Source organism: Verticillium nonalfalfae (assembly GCF_003724135.2).
Source record: "Verticillium nonalfalfae strain VnAa140/NRRL 66861 chromosome Unknown scaffold_67, whole genome shotgun sequence".
NCBI lineage: Eukaryota > Fungi > Ascomycota > Sordariomycetes > Glomerellales > Plectosphaerellaceae > Verticillium > Verticillium nonalfalfae.
This window is the reverse complement of record NW_021167292.1, coordinates 143,434-160,729: the sequence shown is the minus strand read 5'-3', so window position 1 is coordinate 160,729 and position 17,296 is coordinate 143,434. Positions and strand designations below refer to the sequence as shown.

The following is a 17,296-nucleotide window of genomic DNA, read 5'->3' as shown; positions in this document are numbered from 1 at the left end:
GGGGGGGGGGGTGGACTATCATCATGTGCCCGTGGGCTGATCTGCTGCCATGGCGTGTGTGGCGGGCGGGAGAGTGAGTCAGGTGTGGGAGATCTTTGGCGGTGACTCAACCTCGGAATCTTGGGCCGATGCTCAAACGGCTTCATCTTGATGGGACTCTGTCGGTGCTTCCTTTCTTTCTATGAATACATGTTTTGCCCTATTTTTTGTCAATCACGCAAAGTTTCCGATCGATCCTCAGAAGACAGTCTGCGAATACAAAATCCGCGAGGACCGGCATTCCTCTTGTCATTGAAGCCACAGCAACAGCAGCAGCAGTAGAAGAAGCGTGCATGAAGAAGCAGACATTCACGTATCAGACCACCACCACCACCCCACGACTTCACATGTCAATACATTGACACACCACTACGAAACGCAACCACCAAACCGTTCTCCATCTCACACTCAACTTGCGCCCGTCTCCCATTTCTCAAGGCACTTTTTTTCAAAGGCACTCTTTTTCAAGGGCACTCTTTTCCAACCAATACCACACACATTGAAGCTCTTCTCCGTCTTCAGCAGACCACACATTTCACAATGAAGGCCATCCGCACCCTGACCTCGCCCAAATCCTCCCCACGCCTCCCCGCGACAGCGACGATCCCCGCATCCCGCCGCTCGTTCCACAACACGCCGCAGGAATCCTCCTCCTCGCAGCTCTCCACGCACCAACACCCCTACCACCAGCGCCCCAAGCACGACACGGGCAAGATGTCCTACAGCTCCAGCTCCAGCTCCAGCTCCAGCTCGTCGTCAAGAACGGCCGACGGCATCGTCTTCGACGAGGACGTCATTGAAGAGCTGAGACCCATCTTCGCCGAGCGCGCGAGAGCAGGCGAGAGCAGGACGGGCAAGGGGCAGCAGATGCGAGGCATGGGCACCGGGCAGGGTGCCGAGTGGGTTTGGTGATTGCCGCTTCAGCCTGTCTGTCCCCTTCCTGCCCCTTTGTCTCAGGGGTCGTGTGCAGCACTCTTTTATTTTTGTTTTCTCTTTTTGTTCTCATTGCTATGGGTTTCCAATGTGAGCGACGGGCTGGACTTCGTCAGGCGTTCAAAACAAGGGCGTGGCGGGGGTGGGCGTTTTATTCATGTCGCTTGCCGACGAGGCTGGCGGCTTTTTACGATCAGGGAAAGGACGCAAAATGTCGCCGATGCAATTGGCTTTGGGGAGAGGATAGCAAGCACGCTGCCTAGGACAGGCGGCCGCGTGCGTACATGTATACCAGGTTCTGAGGAACCAGTGCATCAATACAAAAGTTGATTTGCAGAATTCAAGTGGTGGTGCTTGTGACTCGATGACTGGGGAGTCTCTTCAACGACGACTGAGGCCGATATCAGGTGCGGCTTGGGGGCCAAGAAAGCAAGTGCCCTGAACGATTGCTGCGGAGGGCCAAACCGCACAGGCGCATCGAAGGCTCGACGAGCGGCAATCAAGCAAGGCACGACAAACATGAATTCTGACACATGCCGCTGTTGCTCTTTCCTCTTGTCAGCCTTTCTTGTCGTGCAGGGTGATTCGATCCGAGGCCCCTATCTACTGTCTCCGTTGACCAGCCGGGCCAGCGGCATGCGCCATCCGCGATGCAAACAAGGCGATTGTGCTCAATCGATCCTGCACAGGCGGAAAATAATAGCTCTTTTCCACAAACGGGGTCGTACGGCAGGTCGATAAGGCCCAGGCCGTAGGGTGCGATGCCGCGACCCGGTGGGTGGTGGCGACCGTTGGACATCACACGCATCGTCAGGTCGAGTCCAGACGCTGGGGAGAGGCGAGCGGCGGGAAACAAGGGTGGTGGGGGCCGCATCGAGTCCACGCCGGGGGGGCGCACCGACATGGACCCCCGAGACGCGTTTTGGCCCCGACAAGGAAGAGAGCTGCAGGCGCGGATGGAGGCGTCTGGCCGATGTTGTTTGTCACAGTGTGCGATGGCGGACGTGCGAGGCGTGGATTCTCAGTACTGTGTTGTGTAAGTCGGGTTGGCGCCCGATTCGGGGAATCCCATGAGGATTGACGATGGCTAGAGGCGCACTCTGCGACGTGCCTCGAGTTCGACTACGAGTGCTTACTCCATTTTGGGGGGGGGATCAAACGAGACATGTCATGTCGTGAGCGCGGCATCATGAACAGACATGCAGTCAATGGCTGTGCTACCTAAACATGGATAGGTCCATGGGGTTCCTCCCAGAACCAGATAGGGAGGGCCTCGACTGCCATTCCTGCAGACGAAAATGGTCTGCGTATCAATTAATGCACAGACAAACATATCCTCGTTCCCCGTAAAACCACCGCAGGAAGGGGAATAGCATCCGGAACGCCGTCCTGACCCGCTGGTCACAGCTCGTGTTTGACGCCTTGAGCAAAAGGAAATAAGAAAAAAAAAAACCCCCCGCAAAGCAAAAGAGAACCTGTCGTCCATCCGTCCGTCTGCCCGCCTGTGCAAGCGCTCACTCGGCCATCCTCTCCAATTCCTATATCGCGGCTAAACAGGCCACCTCATCGCGCCTTTCAGCCGCGCAAGAAAAGAAACTCTCAACGCGTGTGTCGATGTCGACGGAAGCTGGTGGTCGGGGGTTTGCTAAGCGGCGAAGAGCCGAGTCGCAGCAGAGACCGACATGGAAGAGCAGCATATAAACTACCTCCATTGTTGATCATACGCTGGACTAGAGGGGTGGCTGCTCATAGCCGGAGGGGTGGAGCACCATGGCCAGGTCGTGGTCAGCCTGGTCATCGCGCGGAGACGATGCATCAACATAGCCACCGCGGCCGTCGTCCTACATGACACCGCCCTGAAGCAGTCGTGCATCGACGTCGTTCATGTCGGGAAGGTCCATGCCGCCGCTTCGAGCCTCAATGTTCTGCAGGCGGCCCTCCATGTTTTGAAAGCGGGGCTCGTAGGAGCCGATGCGGTTCTCGAGGTTCTCGAGGCGCTTGTTCATGTTGTCGAGAGCCTGTTCGATACGCATGAAGCTACCGCTCATATCGTGCGACAGGCGATCAATCTTGTTCGTGAAGCTGCGCATGCTCTGAGCGAGGGGCGTGTTCTCCTGGCCGGGCAGGGCGGTCGCGACGCGGGGCTCGTGGTTGTGTCGCGACTCCTGGACGGCGAAGCGCCACTGGTTGCCGAGCTGGACCTCGCAGACGGCCTTGGCGCGCCAGGGGCAGTCGACCTTGCGCGTCGAGGGGTTGCGCTTCTTGGCGGTGCTGTTGTACTTGACGCCGCCGCGGTCGCAGACGAGGTCGTAACGAGTGGGCTTGCCGTCGCGGTAGTTGGAAGCGCGCAGCTTAACGACGCCGTAGCCTTGATCCTTGGCTACGCGCTGGACCGACGAGAGGAGGTCGTCAAAGCTGCGAAAGATGCCCTCGGGCGGCGGCAGCAGGGCCGGCGGCGGCGAGTTCGGCATCGCGACCACGGAGGAATCCACTTTGGCGGTATTGAGGGGGTTATTCGGGGGAGACGGGTATTGGGGTGTCAAAGGACGAGACAAGGTCGGACAAAAGGCCGAGGGCAGCTGCAGTCAAATACTTTGCTGCAGAGGTACAGTTAGCGACGCGTGCACATCAGGACGACGCGGGCATGCGCCTTACCTTAGACTCTGGACGCTCGTGAGGACAGTGGGCAGTGGGGAGTGGACAGTAGACAGTGGTAGGAGGGACGAGGTTGGAGTCGGAGTTTTCCAATCCGCACGGCCTGAACTAGATTGTCAGTTGATCCGGCCACCAACACTACCGCGGGCACTGACGCCACGCCACGATCCTGGCAGCAGCTGGCCGCTAAAGCCTTGGCTCCGTGTACGTACCTGGTATGCCCGGTTCTGATAAGCTCCGTCCTGTTTGCTTCTTGTCTGTATGGGACGCCGCAGTGATTGTCGATAAACATTCGAGTAATGTCCTCAGAGTTGCCAAGGTATGCTGTTGCCTGTCGATACCTGATATTGGCTTTGACAGTTGGTGCAGGTACGTGAAAGAGAAGCAACCAGGTGGGTGAATACAGGAATAGTGCTGTGTGGCTGATGGCGCTCGGGCCATGTCTTTGGGAGCGGCGCCATGATGCACGTGATCTGCAGTTGCCCGCCAATTCCCAGGCATTCACCCTTGAATACAACCGCCCACCCCCACTACTCCAACCTGGGGGATGAAGCCGATTTGCGCTTTGTCTGGGTAAGCGTCTCTTGGAGAAGGGTGTTTCGGGTTGACTTTCGTTGGTCCATTCCCCCAAGGGTGACCACCACGAACGATTCCTCACCGGCCAAACCTCTGTCTACTCGAGCTCCCCTCCATTTGCCTAGTTTGCCTTTCTTGCTCCTCTGTGAGCCAGCTGGCACGGGCTCTTGCGTCTTCAGACCCCAAACGACTCGACCGAGACGAGCGAACGAACCGGAACCGAGGGCCACCAGTGTCCCTCCTATAGCAATCATCGAGTGGCTCTTGGTTGCAGCCCTGATCCCTTGAACAAACTTAAACACAGCAAGCTGCTGCTTAGGTTCTTCGTGACGAACATAGGTTCGTGTCGGCCATTGGTTCATCGTGGGGGGCGAACTCGGACACATCACACATCCAATCCACCTTTTGCCCGACTGGTCGTTTCGTGCTCAGTTGCAACCAAAGCAACCAAGACGCCACCACGAGATACCAGAGCTGCCAAGTGACAGTAGCTCTTCTTCAGCTGGACGTGCTGCGCGCCCTACATCACATCTTGGACAATTCGAAGCTGTACAACCAAACCATGGCCAACCCACCTGCTGCCGGCGACAAGCCTGGTGGTAGCCCCAAACAAGCAGAGTGGGACGAGAAGGAGCTGCAAGACTCTCTCGAGCACCTCAAACTCTTGCACATCAAGGTATGGGACGGTCCATTGCATGGCGGCAGGACACGTTGCTGACGTGAAGTAGCTCCGGGAGCTCAGGACAACCATCCCTCGAATGCTGGAGCCACTGAAAGAGAAGCAGCAGAGTCGTATGTCCTCCACACTTACATGTTTCCTCAGCATCGCATATACTGACCTTTCGTAGCTGAGGCCCTATTCACTTCGTTTTCCAACGCCGTCACAACGGGCCATCGTGAGGTCCAAGATTTTACCGAAATGCGAAAAGATGCCAAAACGACGAGAATACTTGATCATGCGGCACAGAGGCGAAAAGAGGAACCAAAGGGGATCAAGCCTTGGAATGGGAAGCAGGACCCAGACTGGATGACGCCTCCTGGCTCGTCTTAAAGGCGTGTTTCTGCTTGTTATTTTGCTCCTGAGACTCTGGGGGCCTCCGGTGGACAAGGGCCCGGAGCATTAATCGGATAGGCGCATGAAGGGTTGGGTGGCCAGTATTTTGGCCTTTTATGGGATATATCATGGGGGAGTTCAGGTGTGGTGGACACAGCATCATTAGATACCATGTACCTTTGAATTCACGGGCCTCGTTTGTCTTCAGCCTGCATTGCTGTTGCTGTTTAATTTGTCACGCCTTGGTTCTCGGGCGACAGGAGTCATGTAGAAAGAGCTAACCATGCATCACAACCCTTTGAAGCACAATGCTCTCCCAGGACTGCCCGAACCCTGAATTCTCGTCAGGAACAGCACCGCGAAGCGTGATGAAGTGCTTTAATCTAGCCACAGGAATAAAAAGACAGACCCAAAATGCTGGAGCTTGCCAGACAAAATACGAAAACTAACATTGTCCGCGCCAGCTAACGCCATCTGCACAACTGGTTGACTCTCGACGAAATGCATAGTGGGTTTGCTGTTGTGAGTGGGTCCCGCCACGACGAGGGGCTGGCTGCTGCGTCGGCTGATCCCCGGGCAAACAAATGTCGAGGCGCACCAGATCAGTAAGCCCCACCAGCCCTCTCTGATTGGCATCCTAAGCGGGCTTGTTCTTCCCACACGAATTTTCCACATACTCTCGAAAATTGTCCCGCCTTCGACCGATCTTGCGAACCTTCAACCAACCCCTAACGACAACAGCAGACAAAATGGCGGGCCAGCGTGTTACCTATCGCCGTCGCAACCCGTGAGTCTCTCCCGTGGGACTATGAGCATTCACTCGACGATGCTCGCGCCCTCGACGTCGTTCGAACGCTTCGTACAAGAAGAGAGGAAGAATAATAGGCGACTGACGCGGAGTTTGCAGCTACAACACTCGGTCCAACCGGACTCGAATCATCAAGACCCCTGGTGGCGCCCACCGTGTCTTGCACGTCAAGAAGCGCGGCACTGCCCCCAAGTGCGGCGACTGCGGCACCAAGCTGCCTGGCGTAAGTTCATCCCACGACTCCAGTACGAGGGGAGGGACGAGGACGATCACGCACCGAGGGACCTGATTGATGGACGGGATGGGGAGGAAGATGAACACGACTGGGACGACTCGCCGACAGACACGAACGCCTCACTACATCATCGGTCAATCCCTCGCCTGCTCGTCGACAACAAGATGGTTTTCGCAGAGGACAGAAGGACTGAACAAAGAGCCTTCCGCTAACCACCCACAATAGATCCCCGCCCTCCGCCCCCGCGAGTACTCCCAGATCTCCAAGCCCCAGAAGACCGTCCAGCGCGCCTACGGTGGCTCGCGATGCGGTAACTGCGTCAGGGACCGCGTCGTCCGCGCCTTCCTGATCGAGGAGCAGAAGATCGTCAAGAAGGTCCTGAAGGAGGCTGGCCAGAGCGAGAAGAAGAAATAAGCAACTCAAATCACTTTTTTCTCCTCTTCCACACGTAAAAAATTTCTGCGTCTCTCTTCGGTCCGGAAATCATTTCGACCCAACGCTCGGCACACGGAATGGCACGGGGGGTTGGTTCATTGCGCTTTGGTGTTCAATAGGGCAAAAGGAACTGCATGATGCGGCGAGGGATGCGCACGCCGGCCGGCAGAGGGCTGGTCGGTCTCCTGCACTCCAGGCAGGATTGATACCGCAATGATACGGATTTACGATCCGACTGTATGACGGCTGTGATGTGATGTGTGATGCTTTGAATCATGACAGCCGAATTTTGTAAGCAACTTTTAAACGTCAATGTGAACTTGAGACTCGTCGGAATACATGTCGAGACCAGGGTGGTGGTGCATCCACAGTGCTCAGGTGCAGCGACGTTTACAGGGACCTGGGGTAATCATGACGTTGGAGACTGAAATCGCCGAACCTCTGAGACTCAACTTTTTCTGCCACACCACTCCCACCCTCAAGACAGCACAACTCTCGCCGCGACACTGGAGCACTTTTCTCTCCCTCGCTCGTGCTCCCCTCAATTTAAGGCCTTCGACAGCATGAACAGACCCAACCCAATGCGCATCTTGCGCGCCCTACCGCGCGCTCGTCCATCTGTGCCCGTCCCCAGAACAGCCCGTACGACAGCAGCACCCGCCTTCCACACCCTACGCCCTCTCCAGCAGTCCTCAAAGACCAAACAAGAAAAGCCGCCCGCGATCGTCGAGAAGACAAAGCCCACCGATCTGGCCGACTTTGATGTTTTGGGCTCGACACCAATCCCTTCGACCAACATCGAGGCGACTCTTCCGCGCGGCTTCCTCCTCAACAGCGGCCTCTCCATCTTCGACGGCGCAGGCGCGCTGCTCGTCAACGGCGAGGCGTTTGCCTGGCGGCCTTGGCTCGCCAAGAGGAAGCCCGGCGTGTCCGAGGAGGAGAGCCTGACGCTTGTGAACAAGAAGGGACAATTTGAGCTGCCGGCGGAGGCGTTCGCAGTGCTGTCGCTGATGTGGCCACGGCCTGGTGAGCTTGCTCCTTCCCCCGGCGCATAGACGGCTAGCAAAACATGCTGACTTTGGCTATAGATCTGCTTGTGCTCGGTGTTGGGCCGACCATCCGCCCTTTGAGCCCCGAGACGAGGAAACACATCAGTGCACTCGGCATGAGGATTGAGGTCCTTGACACGAGGAATGCATCCTCCGAGTTCAACATGCTAGCGACGGAGAGGGGAGTTGAAGACATTGCGGCGGCACTGATACCGCTTGGTTGGGTGGAGGGCAAGGGTGCTGTCGAGTAGAAGGGATGGCGGCCTTTGGGCCTGTACCTCGGAACTGAGCGGTTCGTGGCACGGCACTGCGAGATTCAGTCGGCTTGCGACGACATTCTTGCGATAACGAAGGACGCAAGCTGCCATATTGGGCAACCAGCACCATGCTGCCGGCGCAAAACCCATGCATGGCGAGTTGTTGTATCACCAGTGTATTATCTACTGCATAAAGAACCACACATGACAGGTCGTCAATGTTGAGTCCTCGCTAAACCCTCTGCTGCTTTCGACCTCCACTTCCGTGCAGTGCACAAAACACCGTAGTCTTGAGCCTAAAGGTTCTGATGACAATCACCAAGCTGACCGCATGGCTGACCAAGTGGTCATACAAACTTCAAAGCTAGGGGCACCGCCCACTCTCTCATCGATAGCCAATATCAAATACTCTCGTGCCTGCCGGAGATATCCAAGAAGACAAGACAACTCCGGATCACCCTAGGACACCTAATGAGGGAAGACAGCATATGAAATTTGGGGCTGTTCCACTGCGACCCGGCCCCCGCTCCCGAGACCCTCATGCAGTGTCACGCAATGTGTTACCTTGTTGGCGAGCAGACTGCAGACGAAGGGAAGCAACTCGAATGAAAGACACGGCGTTTGAGAGACAATCAATCGTCAGATGGAAGACGGCAAAACTGAGCAAGACGTTGCTAGCCTTGCTTTTAGTGGCCAAACACCAGACTTGCCCTGTGATCCACTGGTACAACTCTCATCGTTGTAGGCTAATGTCGGCCTGTATGACTTTGAGTTGGCCTCCTCTGTATATCCAATGAATAGGTCAGGGTGCCGGCCTCTCTATTCAGGCGTTTCTACCTTTTCGGCTTGCCCATCTTTGGACGCGGTAAGGGAGCTTTGCACACGCCTCACGATGCTATTCCTAATCGGTCACCGCAACATATCTGCGTCCTGCTGTCATATTGCGCTGCGGTGGTGTATCCCTTCATTGTACGTCACCGGACCGATGCTGCGAACCTGTGGCTTAGAAGCCCTTATTGGGCTTATTCACGTTCTAGTGTCTTCATTCTCTCAAACTAGCTCCTCCTCATCCTCCTCATCTCAGCTTTCAGTTTCGTCAATAGTCATCTGCTTACTGTCTGCGCGGTTATTGTCACTAGCAATCTAAATTATCTAACTTCTTAGTTCAGCCCCAATTGCCTATAAAACTAACACAGCCCATCCTCGATCAAGCTAAGGTGGGTTGTTTCATTGGCAAAATACTCCAAGCGAGCAGTGAAAGTGCTACTGCAACCTTAAATGTTCGCCAAGCCAACTATAAATGTGAAATCACTAACACTGGTGGTTAAAAATTCAAAAAGCTAGGTAAACATGTCTATACTGTACACTACTAAAATCCATACCTTGTATGAATAAAGCCTTCCATTGACATTAAAAAGACTGCGAAGCCAGTAGACAAGCTAATCAAGTCATTGCACACACTAACATAACAACCATAGTAACAGGCAGCCAACACACTGGCGCCACAAACAACTTACTGGCTCCAATTATTAGTCTCGTCACTCGTAACAGTCGGCTTCCAAGGCTCCTTGCTGACAACATGACGAGGAATACTTATAAAGCACCTGCAAAGCCAAGAATCTAAGCGTTCACGGGGCTCATTTACGCGGAAGACTGCAAAGTGCTTTAACAGAAGATGTGAAGAGCCGTCCTCGTCACAAAAAGATAAAGCTCAAATATACTATAGCCCCCTACTCAACAGTCAAGATGTAGATGTCGCCTGCGGAGACAATCTCACTCTGCCTGACGACGCACTCAGACAATCAGATCAGTAGTATAGTAGGACTATGCACAACGTGAGATATTCCCTTGCTTTGCCTTGCCCTTACTCAGCAGGGTACTGCTCTACGCAGCATTTCCACTCTGATTGAACTCCCTGCCGAAATGTATTCCGCTCGAACAAAAACAAAACATACAACACCAGGTATTCGCTGGTGGTCACCCACCCAACTACTGATCCGGCCCTTATTGGCTTATTTAGGGGAGAGCGGACGGGATCCCAAGTTTTCCAATAGGTATGGTCGTATGTGCTAGGTGTGAAGCATCAGAGTGTTCATATTGGCCATGCTTTTTGTTGCGCAAGGCCGAATTGGGGCTCCAGGAGGCTTGAAGAAAGAGTACGGGGCAGGCGTGGCGGGCATCAAGTGCCTCATATGAGCCTCGGCTCCTACTACTTCGTGGATGTTGTTTATAGTCTTTGAAGATTCAACGACAGAGACGTGACCACAATAAATAGACGTCAACGCCCCAAAGCATGGCTGGTGCCGGGAGACTGATGTGGGCGAAGGGGTAAGTAAGACTCGGCGGGATGGCCGTGGCCAGAGTCGGTCATTCGGTAAAGCCAATCCTGACCGACGTCCGCCCCCATTGGCCGCCCCTCACCGGCCCTCGGCAGCCAGTCAAATCAAGGCATAGGGACCAGTGGGCCAGAGATGACGAGCAGTTGGTCGAGAGTTGGTCCAGACGATGGAAGGGGCCGTTGACGCCCAAATGAAAAGGCCAGGAACGACCATGAAAGGGCTGGGCGCATTTTTGCTGGGCCCCTCTTTTCTGATTGACTCAGACACTGGATCAACAGCCTTGTCGACCTGCGACTCGCGAGAAAGAATCACGAACCACAGCAATCCTCGGTTTTCCCCACGTTGCGCCCCATCAATTTGCCGCTCAAAGGCCCTACGACTTCAAGAGCCTTCAATATCCCCTCATCGACCAGCCACAGGCCAAGCCGCCTTGGGCGCCAGCCCAGAGGCAGCATCCACCCATCCATCACACGCCGCGCTGTGTGACTCTGGTGCATTCCCTCCTCATCCGGGTCGCACGCCCTTGCCAAATCCGCTCTCTGCCCTGTGATCAAGGCCTGAGAGCTGGCAGCAAGCTCTTGCATCTCGCAGGATAAAACACGAGGTTTTTCTCTCCTGACCTCCACACCAGCCAGCCAGCGCGCGCCTCGCGCCTCGAATCCCTTGCCTCAACTCACCTCACTCACCTCAACCTCAACGATACCCAAACAGGACGACCCGCATTGCAGCCATCGCCTTGCATACGCATCCTTTCACTTTCATCTCAGACTTATTGTGATCTCCACGTTGCACTCCTATCGAATTAATACCCAGCTTTCAACCCATCACTCTTTCGTTTTTTTTGGGGGGGCTGCCATGGCGATAAAGCCGCCTGAGGTTGCCGGCTGGATCGATGGACCAGCCTCCAGCCCCCATCACCCAGATGAGACGGACCCCCAGCTTCTCAAAGACAACTCTACCGTCAGATCTTATACCACCAGTCGTTTCACGTATCCGTCCATACGCACTTTTTATCGACGACATCCTCGCGTCGATCAGCTCCCCAAACCAGCGGCACCCCTGCTCGTGTTTATCCATGGTCTTGGCGGTTCCGTCGCGCAATTCCACCCGCTGCTGACCAGCTTGGTGCACCTCTCCTCGTGCCTCGCCGTCGACCTCCCCGGCTGCGGACGATCAGCGTTTGATCCGGCACCATGGGAGGCCTACTCCTTCGAGGCCCTCGTCGAGCTCCTGGAGGTCGTCATCGAGGAGCACCGTCAGAAGGATCCGGAGGGTACGGTCATCCTTATCGGTCACAGCCTAGGGACCGCCTTCAGCGCACGTCTCGCGAGTCGCAGCAAACCTGGCCGCACTCGCCTCTCAGATCATGTCGTAGCACTGGTGGGAATCTGCCCCGTGTCCGCCCCGCCTCCAGAGGACAAGGTGGTGCTATTCAAGAGACTTTTATGGATCCCCGGTTGGATCTTCGACCTCTGGCGACGGTGGGATCGGTGGGGTGGACCTGCCAGCGCCAGTGTCAATCGATTCGTTGGCGCAGGCGCTGACCTTCACTTGCGCAAGATTCAGGACCGCTTCAATACCCAGAGCCGCACGCCCGTCTGGCGCCGCATGGCCTGGGGAACGTTACCTGCGTTCGAGGGCGGGACGGCCAAGGGTGGCATGCCGGGTCTCGATGTCTGGGCTGGCCTCAACATCCCAGTCCTCCTCGTTGGCGGTGAAGCTGACACCATCACATCGGCCAAGGAAGTTGCCAAGATCGAAACGCGTCTATCAGGCAAGGGGCCCTCTCCCTCCGAGGTGGCATCGGAAGATGGCGACGAGGAACTTCCCGACTCGGCTGCGCCAGTGAATACGTCAACGAAACCGTCCGATCACCTGCCGGCAACCATTGACGATATTCGCGAAGAAGATTTCAACCGAGACCGGCGAATGGTGAACCGCGATGACAGCACGCAAGACGATCCATCCACACCGAACGAGGGTCAAGCCAGCAGCATCCCGCCCCAGCCACGCCACCCCGCAAAGATTTTCAAGTCCATCATCCTGCCGGCACCCGCCAACCATGCCCTCCTGTACATGCCTGCCACGGTGCGCATTCTGTCGGGCGTCATCTCCAAATTTTTGCAAGACAATGTGACGAATCGTCTCAATCTCGGCTGGCAGCTGCAGCACCTGAACCGCGAGGGCAAGTGGGACGTCAAGAACCTAGAAAAGTGGAAGAAGGTCGCGCCCGTATCGGCCCCCATCGGCCGCCCCGGTGCCCCCGTCTTCCGCGCCATGAAGACCCTCCGCGAGACGGACGACGTCCACAGTCCCTCGGAATTCGCCCAGGCCTGGGGCAGCATCATCCGGACTGTCATTGATATCAGCCACGACCAGCCCGTGTACGACCCGTTGACGATGGAGCAGGAAGCCGGCATCACGTACCGCAAGTTTGCGACGGTCTCCAAGGTGCCCCCGCGCGACGCCGAGGTCGACATGTTCATCCAGCTCGTGGACCAGCTCCGCGAGACACAGCGCTTGGCGAGCGAGGGTCGGGAGGAAGAGGTCGACGACGACGAGAAGAAGCAGGTCATCGGCGTCCACTGCCACTACGGCTTCAACCGGACGGGGTATTTCTTGGTGTGCTACCTCGTCGACCGGTGCGGGTTTGAAGTGCAGGAGGCCATTGACGCGTTTGCCAGGGCGAGGCCGAACGGGATACGGCACTCGCACTTTTTGGATCAGCTGTTCATGCGGTATTCCAGCGTCGAGGGTGCCGGGGTGGCCCCCGGGGCTGGAGAGGAGCGATAGCGGTGTATGATACCACTGGGAAAGGGTTTTTTTTTCTTCTTCTTCTTATGCAGCGCATTTGGGTAGTACATCCTCAGCGAGACTCTTTGACTTGGACCATGGCATGAAGCACGACGTGAGTGATGGCCGCCGCTCTGCGGGGTATTGTGCTGGTGGGAGGGAGGCCCTTGTGCCAGCTGGCTGGCTTGGTCTCTGTGACTGACTGGGCTTTGATGTGTCTGGATGCGAAGACTGGCCGTGGCGCTGGATTCGTTGCGAACTCGGTGTTTCGTCTCCTATCTGATGCCCCGTCGGTCTATCGTATGATCCCACAGATGGCCGCTCACGATTTCCGTAGCGAATGCACGATGGTTGCAAGTGTTCTCATACCGTCAATCAGTAGTGTAAAAAAAGTCATGTCGAAAAACTAAATCAATCCACCACCCAAACACCCATACCATCCCGTCCCATCATAGCATCATCATCCCCTGGGCCGTCCTACGCCTTGTACCAGCCATCCGGCGAATCCCCCAAGCACTCCCCCACCGTGACGGCCCGGAACCCCCTCGCCCGCAGCGTGGAAATCATGTGCCGCGTCAGCACGCTCACCGTCGTCTCGTGCACGTCGTGCGCCAGCACAATGGCGCTGTCGACGGCCGGATCCCAGCCGAGCTCGGCGTCAAACTTGGCCGCGGCCACGGGGACGGTGCCGTACTGGTTGTGCTCAAAGTCCTTGGTGTCGATGCTCGCGTCGACAATGTGGAAGCCCAGCGCCGCCATGTCGGCGGCGCAGGCGGCGTCGCACGAGAGGAAGGGGGCGCGCATGTAGCGCGGCGCGAAGCCGAGGATGGCGCGGAAGGCGTCGTCGTTGGCGGCCATCTCGGCTGCGCGCGCGGCGGGCGTCAGCGCCGACAGGTCTGGGTGGGTGTAGGTGTGGGAGGCGATCTGGTGGCCGGCGGCGTAGGTGCGCTGCACGATGGCGGACCAGGGGTCTGAGGTCATTTCGCGGCCAAAGTTGGAGCCCGTGAGGAAAAAGGTCGCTGTCACGCCCTCTTCGTCGAGGACGTCGAGGAGCGACGACGTGAAGGTGTAGGGTCCGTCGTCGTAGGTCAGTGCTACCTGGCCCGGGTTGACGCAGGAGTAGAGAGTCTGGCCGAGGGCTGGGGCGCGCCGATGTCTGGCTGGGAAAGGAGGGCTGGTGGGCGTCAGTCTTGTGGTTCTGGAAGGGAGGGGGGCATGGCCATTTCTCACGTCGAGTCACGGAGGTGGAGGGCTGTGGGTGCTGTTAGAGTTGTTGCTGTGAGAGCCAGGAGGCCCAGGACTGTTGATGTGTACATGGCGAGGTTTGCTTGTGAATGTGCACTGCAAGACGTCGACGGCGGGTGAACTCGAGCAAGACGCGACGAAATCAAGCAAGGAGAGTCAGTAGTACAAGTGCACGCAGAGGGGCAAAGACTCGAGCAGAGATGCGGACGGCGACCTTAAGAAGACGACGGACTGGACAGGACTGTTGGGGCATCCTCACACTTCATGCGGCCAGAGCCCAACCTCTGCTGCAGCAGGAGGTTGGACTTTGCAACGCTAGAGAGGCACCAGGCACAGGAACCGCGTCGGGCTAACACCAAGACGAAGGTGAAAGCCACCCGCAGAGCTAGTCGCAGTCGACATCATTGTGCTTCATGGTTGTCCGGATGGTAGTATGTGCTCATGGAAAGCGTGGTTCGGTTCCCCGCGCAAGACAATGGTCGACTTGGCAGAGACAGAAGACAGAGACCGAAGACGCGGACGAGACCTCATCCGAAGTAGTGAGTCGTGGGCTGCCAAGCAGCGGGATGCGGTGAATCGCGGGGCTCGACGTCAGGGATCCCAGGTGCCGGGCTCGAAGGGGTGTCATCTTCGTTGTGATAGGCACAGGGGACTCTTCACGGACGTGGGCTGACATGGCGGACATTTGATGTCAGATCTGAGAGGGTCACGACGTTGGCACTGTTGAACCGAAAGAAAGAGGGGCGGCGGTGGTCTGTCGTTGGCCAGCCTCTTGTTCCAGCCCCCGCGCGCGCGTGGTCGTCTCGACGACACCAACAAGCGCCTCTAGCCCCGTCTTGGCGGGTCGTGCGGTCGGTGAGGTCAGATTGGGTTTGGCCGTCGGCAGCACTTCATCTTCATGGGCGGGGCGCTCGTCTGCAGCGAGCATGTGTCTGATCAAGCTCTGAGGCCCGAGACCAGAGGGTCAGGCCATGGTTCTCAGGCTGGAAAGCTCCTATTCGGAGTCCTCTTTGGGACTGTCTGAAGCCTCGTGGGCCAAAGTGGGACTGAAAACAAGACACCGGCTGCTCGGCGGAGGACAATGCATGGCCGTTTCCCCTTGGTCCTCGCACTTGCAGAGACGCAAGGGAAGGCCACGGAGGCAAGCATCGGGAGCCGAACGATTCCCGTCGAGAAGGCTGTTGGACATGCAGGCTTCCCGCGAAACAGCCCGGCTGGGTAAGGGACGTCCTGTGGGGTCCTCCGAACGAAAGTGAAAAGCAGGTGGTCGGTGGGTGAGGTGACTTTCTGCTGGTGGTTGCTGGACTTCGTCAAGTCTGTGGGAGATCGACGACAATGCCGCCTTTGTTTCGGCCTGCTAGACTGTCTCGGGTGGTGGGTGACGTCGGTGACCCGAGGAGGTCGAGACTTGTTTGAGGAGGATTACCGTCAGAGCTATCCAACTGATATGGTAGATGCAGAGGCTCTCGTTCTCTGTCGGACTGGAGATGGGGGAAAGACGGACGTCGGATTTGGGTTACATTGCGGCGGGCTGCATCAGGCTGAGTGAGGTCTTGCAGGAGACGTAGCGGGCAGTCGGCGAGACAGGGAAGGAGATGCAGAACCGAAGTCAGGTGGCTGACGGCCCAACCACACGCCGACACAGTGAGACAGCCACAGTCAGCCACCGAGAATGGACAAACACAAACACACTCGTGGAAATCAAGACGGTAGGGTCAAAATGTCAAAAACCAAGAACAAAAACATACAACATCAGGGATTCGCTGGTGGTCACCCACCCAACTACTAGTCCGACCCTTACTGGCTTATCTATGGGAGAGCGGACGGGATCCCGAGTTCTCCAGTAGGTATGGTCGTATGTGAGAGTCCGGGGGTAAGGCAGGATTGATATCGGAAGACCATTCCCCGAGGAAAGTCTGGGAACCGAACCCAGCCTGTGCACCCCCATGGCATCTTCACGTTACTCATCTGGCATTCGAAGTGATACACGGAACTCATTATATATAGCCAGCCCACCGTGATTCAATCTTTGGCTTCTTACTCTATCTACCCAGGCATCCATGTGCTTTGGTAGGAATGGCAAAAGCCCATACCCATCGGTGTTGCGTGTCCCCGCCTCGACCAACACAGAGGCCTGAGCCATGCGGGTCTTATCTTCCTTTCACCTTGGTGGCCGTTGAATCAACCCCCGCTCAGCGTAGGTACCTAGGTATGAATCAATACGTTATGACGAAAGCCGGTGATCAGGAGAGAAAGGTCCCAGATGATTGATCCCCTGAGCTGATATAGCTCGCCCACCTGGAAATCTAGGTCAAGGGCCTTCTGCTTCTTGGGATGGTGTCTTGCGCATTTCCAGCAGCAGGCGATCAGTTCATCACACGTCATGACATCCCAGCACCATGGCGACTCTGTTTACTTACCTATGCCAGCCAAGTAGTGGAAGAATTGTGTTTCCAGAAAAAGACCAGGGCCTCATTGATGGGATTCAGTATTGTTATACTATCTGGACTATGTAAGATGAAAGATCACCAGTTGGATTTTCAGGAACACCACTCTCGTCGCATACTGCATAATCTCGACGGGCTGTAAACTCAATGTTCGTTCCCCAACAGGAGCAAAACTGCATCACTTGTCACATATTCTTTGGCCTAACGGCCTTTGGTAAGTAGCATATTGCCCCAGCGGGCTTGCTTTCTCATTTGAGCATTTTGTATCTTGTGCCTTCGAGTTTTTGCGTTGGACAGCATCTTTTTATGGCCCAAGTAGATATCAGAAATACATACGGGATATGATGAAGGGGCTGCCATGATTTCACATTCACCAAATGCGTGTTTCCTACCGTGAGTGGCGGTACTCTTCGACTGCATGCCAAACACAA

General features: G+C 56.3%; 7 protein-coding genes across 7 annotated transcripts; 5 read left to right on the top strand and 2 right to left on the bottom strand.

Moving 5' to 3' along the window:
* Positions 1-579: 579 nt before the first annotated feature.
* D7B24_007936 (uncharacterized protein) lies at positions 580-951 on the top strand (the record flags this gene model as incomplete). Its single annotated transcript, XM_028642037.1, has 1 exon — positions 580-951. One exon carries the CDS (start codon positions 580-582, stop codon positions 949-951), a length of 372 nt encoding a protein of 123 aa, XP_028494096.1.
* Positions 952-2,813: 1,862 nt separating this feature from the next.
* Positions 2,814-3,443, bottom strand: D7B24_007935 (uncharacterized protein; the record flags this gene model as incomplete). The annotated part of the gene is made up of 1 exon (XM_028642036.1): positions 2,814-3,443. The coding sequence occupies one exon, from the start codon at positions 3,441-3,443 to the stop codon at positions 2,814-2,816; it is 630 nt and encodes a 209-aa protein (XP_028494095.1).
* Positions 3,444-4,765: 1,322 nt separating this feature from the next.
* On the top strand, positions 4,766-5,254 carry D7B24_007934 (uncharacterized protein; the record flags this gene model as incomplete). Its single annotated transcript, XM_028642035.1, has 3 exons — positions 4,766-4,879; positions 4,932-4,995; positions 5,052-5,254. 3 exons carry the CDS (start codon positions 4,766-4,768, stop codon positions 5,252-5,254), a joined length of 381 nt encoding a protein of 126 aa, XP_028494094.1.
* Positions 5,255-6,006: 752 nt separating this feature from the next.
* Positions 6,007-6,714, top strand: RPL34 (60S ribosomal protein L34; the record flags this gene model as incomplete). The annotated part of the gene is made up of 3 exons (XM_028642034.1): positions 6,007-6,044; positions 6,165-6,288; positions 6,526-6,714. The coding sequence occupies 3 exons, from the start codon at positions 6,007-6,009 to the stop codon at positions 6,712-6,714; spliced, it is 351 nt and encodes a 116-aa protein (XP_028494093.1).
* Positions 6,715-7,298: 584 nt separating this feature from the next.
* D7B24_007932 (uncharacterized protein) lies at positions 7,299-8,035 on the top strand (the record flags this gene model as incomplete). Its single annotated transcript, XM_028642033.1, has 2 exons — positions 7,299-7,761; positions 7,824-8,035. 2 exons carry the CDS (start codon positions 7,299-7,301, stop codon positions 8,033-8,035), a joined length of 675 nt encoding a protein of 224 aa, XP_028494092.1.
* A 3,200-nt stretch (positions 8,036-11,235) lies between these two features.
* Positions 11,236-13,173, top strand: D7B24_007931 (uncharacterized protein; the record flags this gene model as incomplete). Its single annotated transcript, XM_028642032.1, has 1 exon — positions 11,236-13,173. The coding sequence occupies one exon, from the start codon at positions 11,236-11,238 to the stop codon at positions 13,171-13,173; it is 1,938 nt and encodes a 645-aa protein (XP_028494091.1).
* A 477-nt stretch (positions 13,174-13,650) lies between these two features.
* Positions 13,651-14,489, bottom strand: D7B24_007930 (uncharacterized protein; the record flags this gene model as incomplete). Its single annotated transcript, XM_028642031.1, has 2 exons — positions 13,651-14,347; positions 14,404-14,489. The coding sequence occupies 2 exons, from the start codon at positions 14,487-14,489 to the stop codon at positions 13,651-13,653; spliced, it is 783 nt and encodes a 260-aa protein (XP_028494090.1).
* Positions 14,490-17,296: the final 2,807 nt, after the last annotated feature.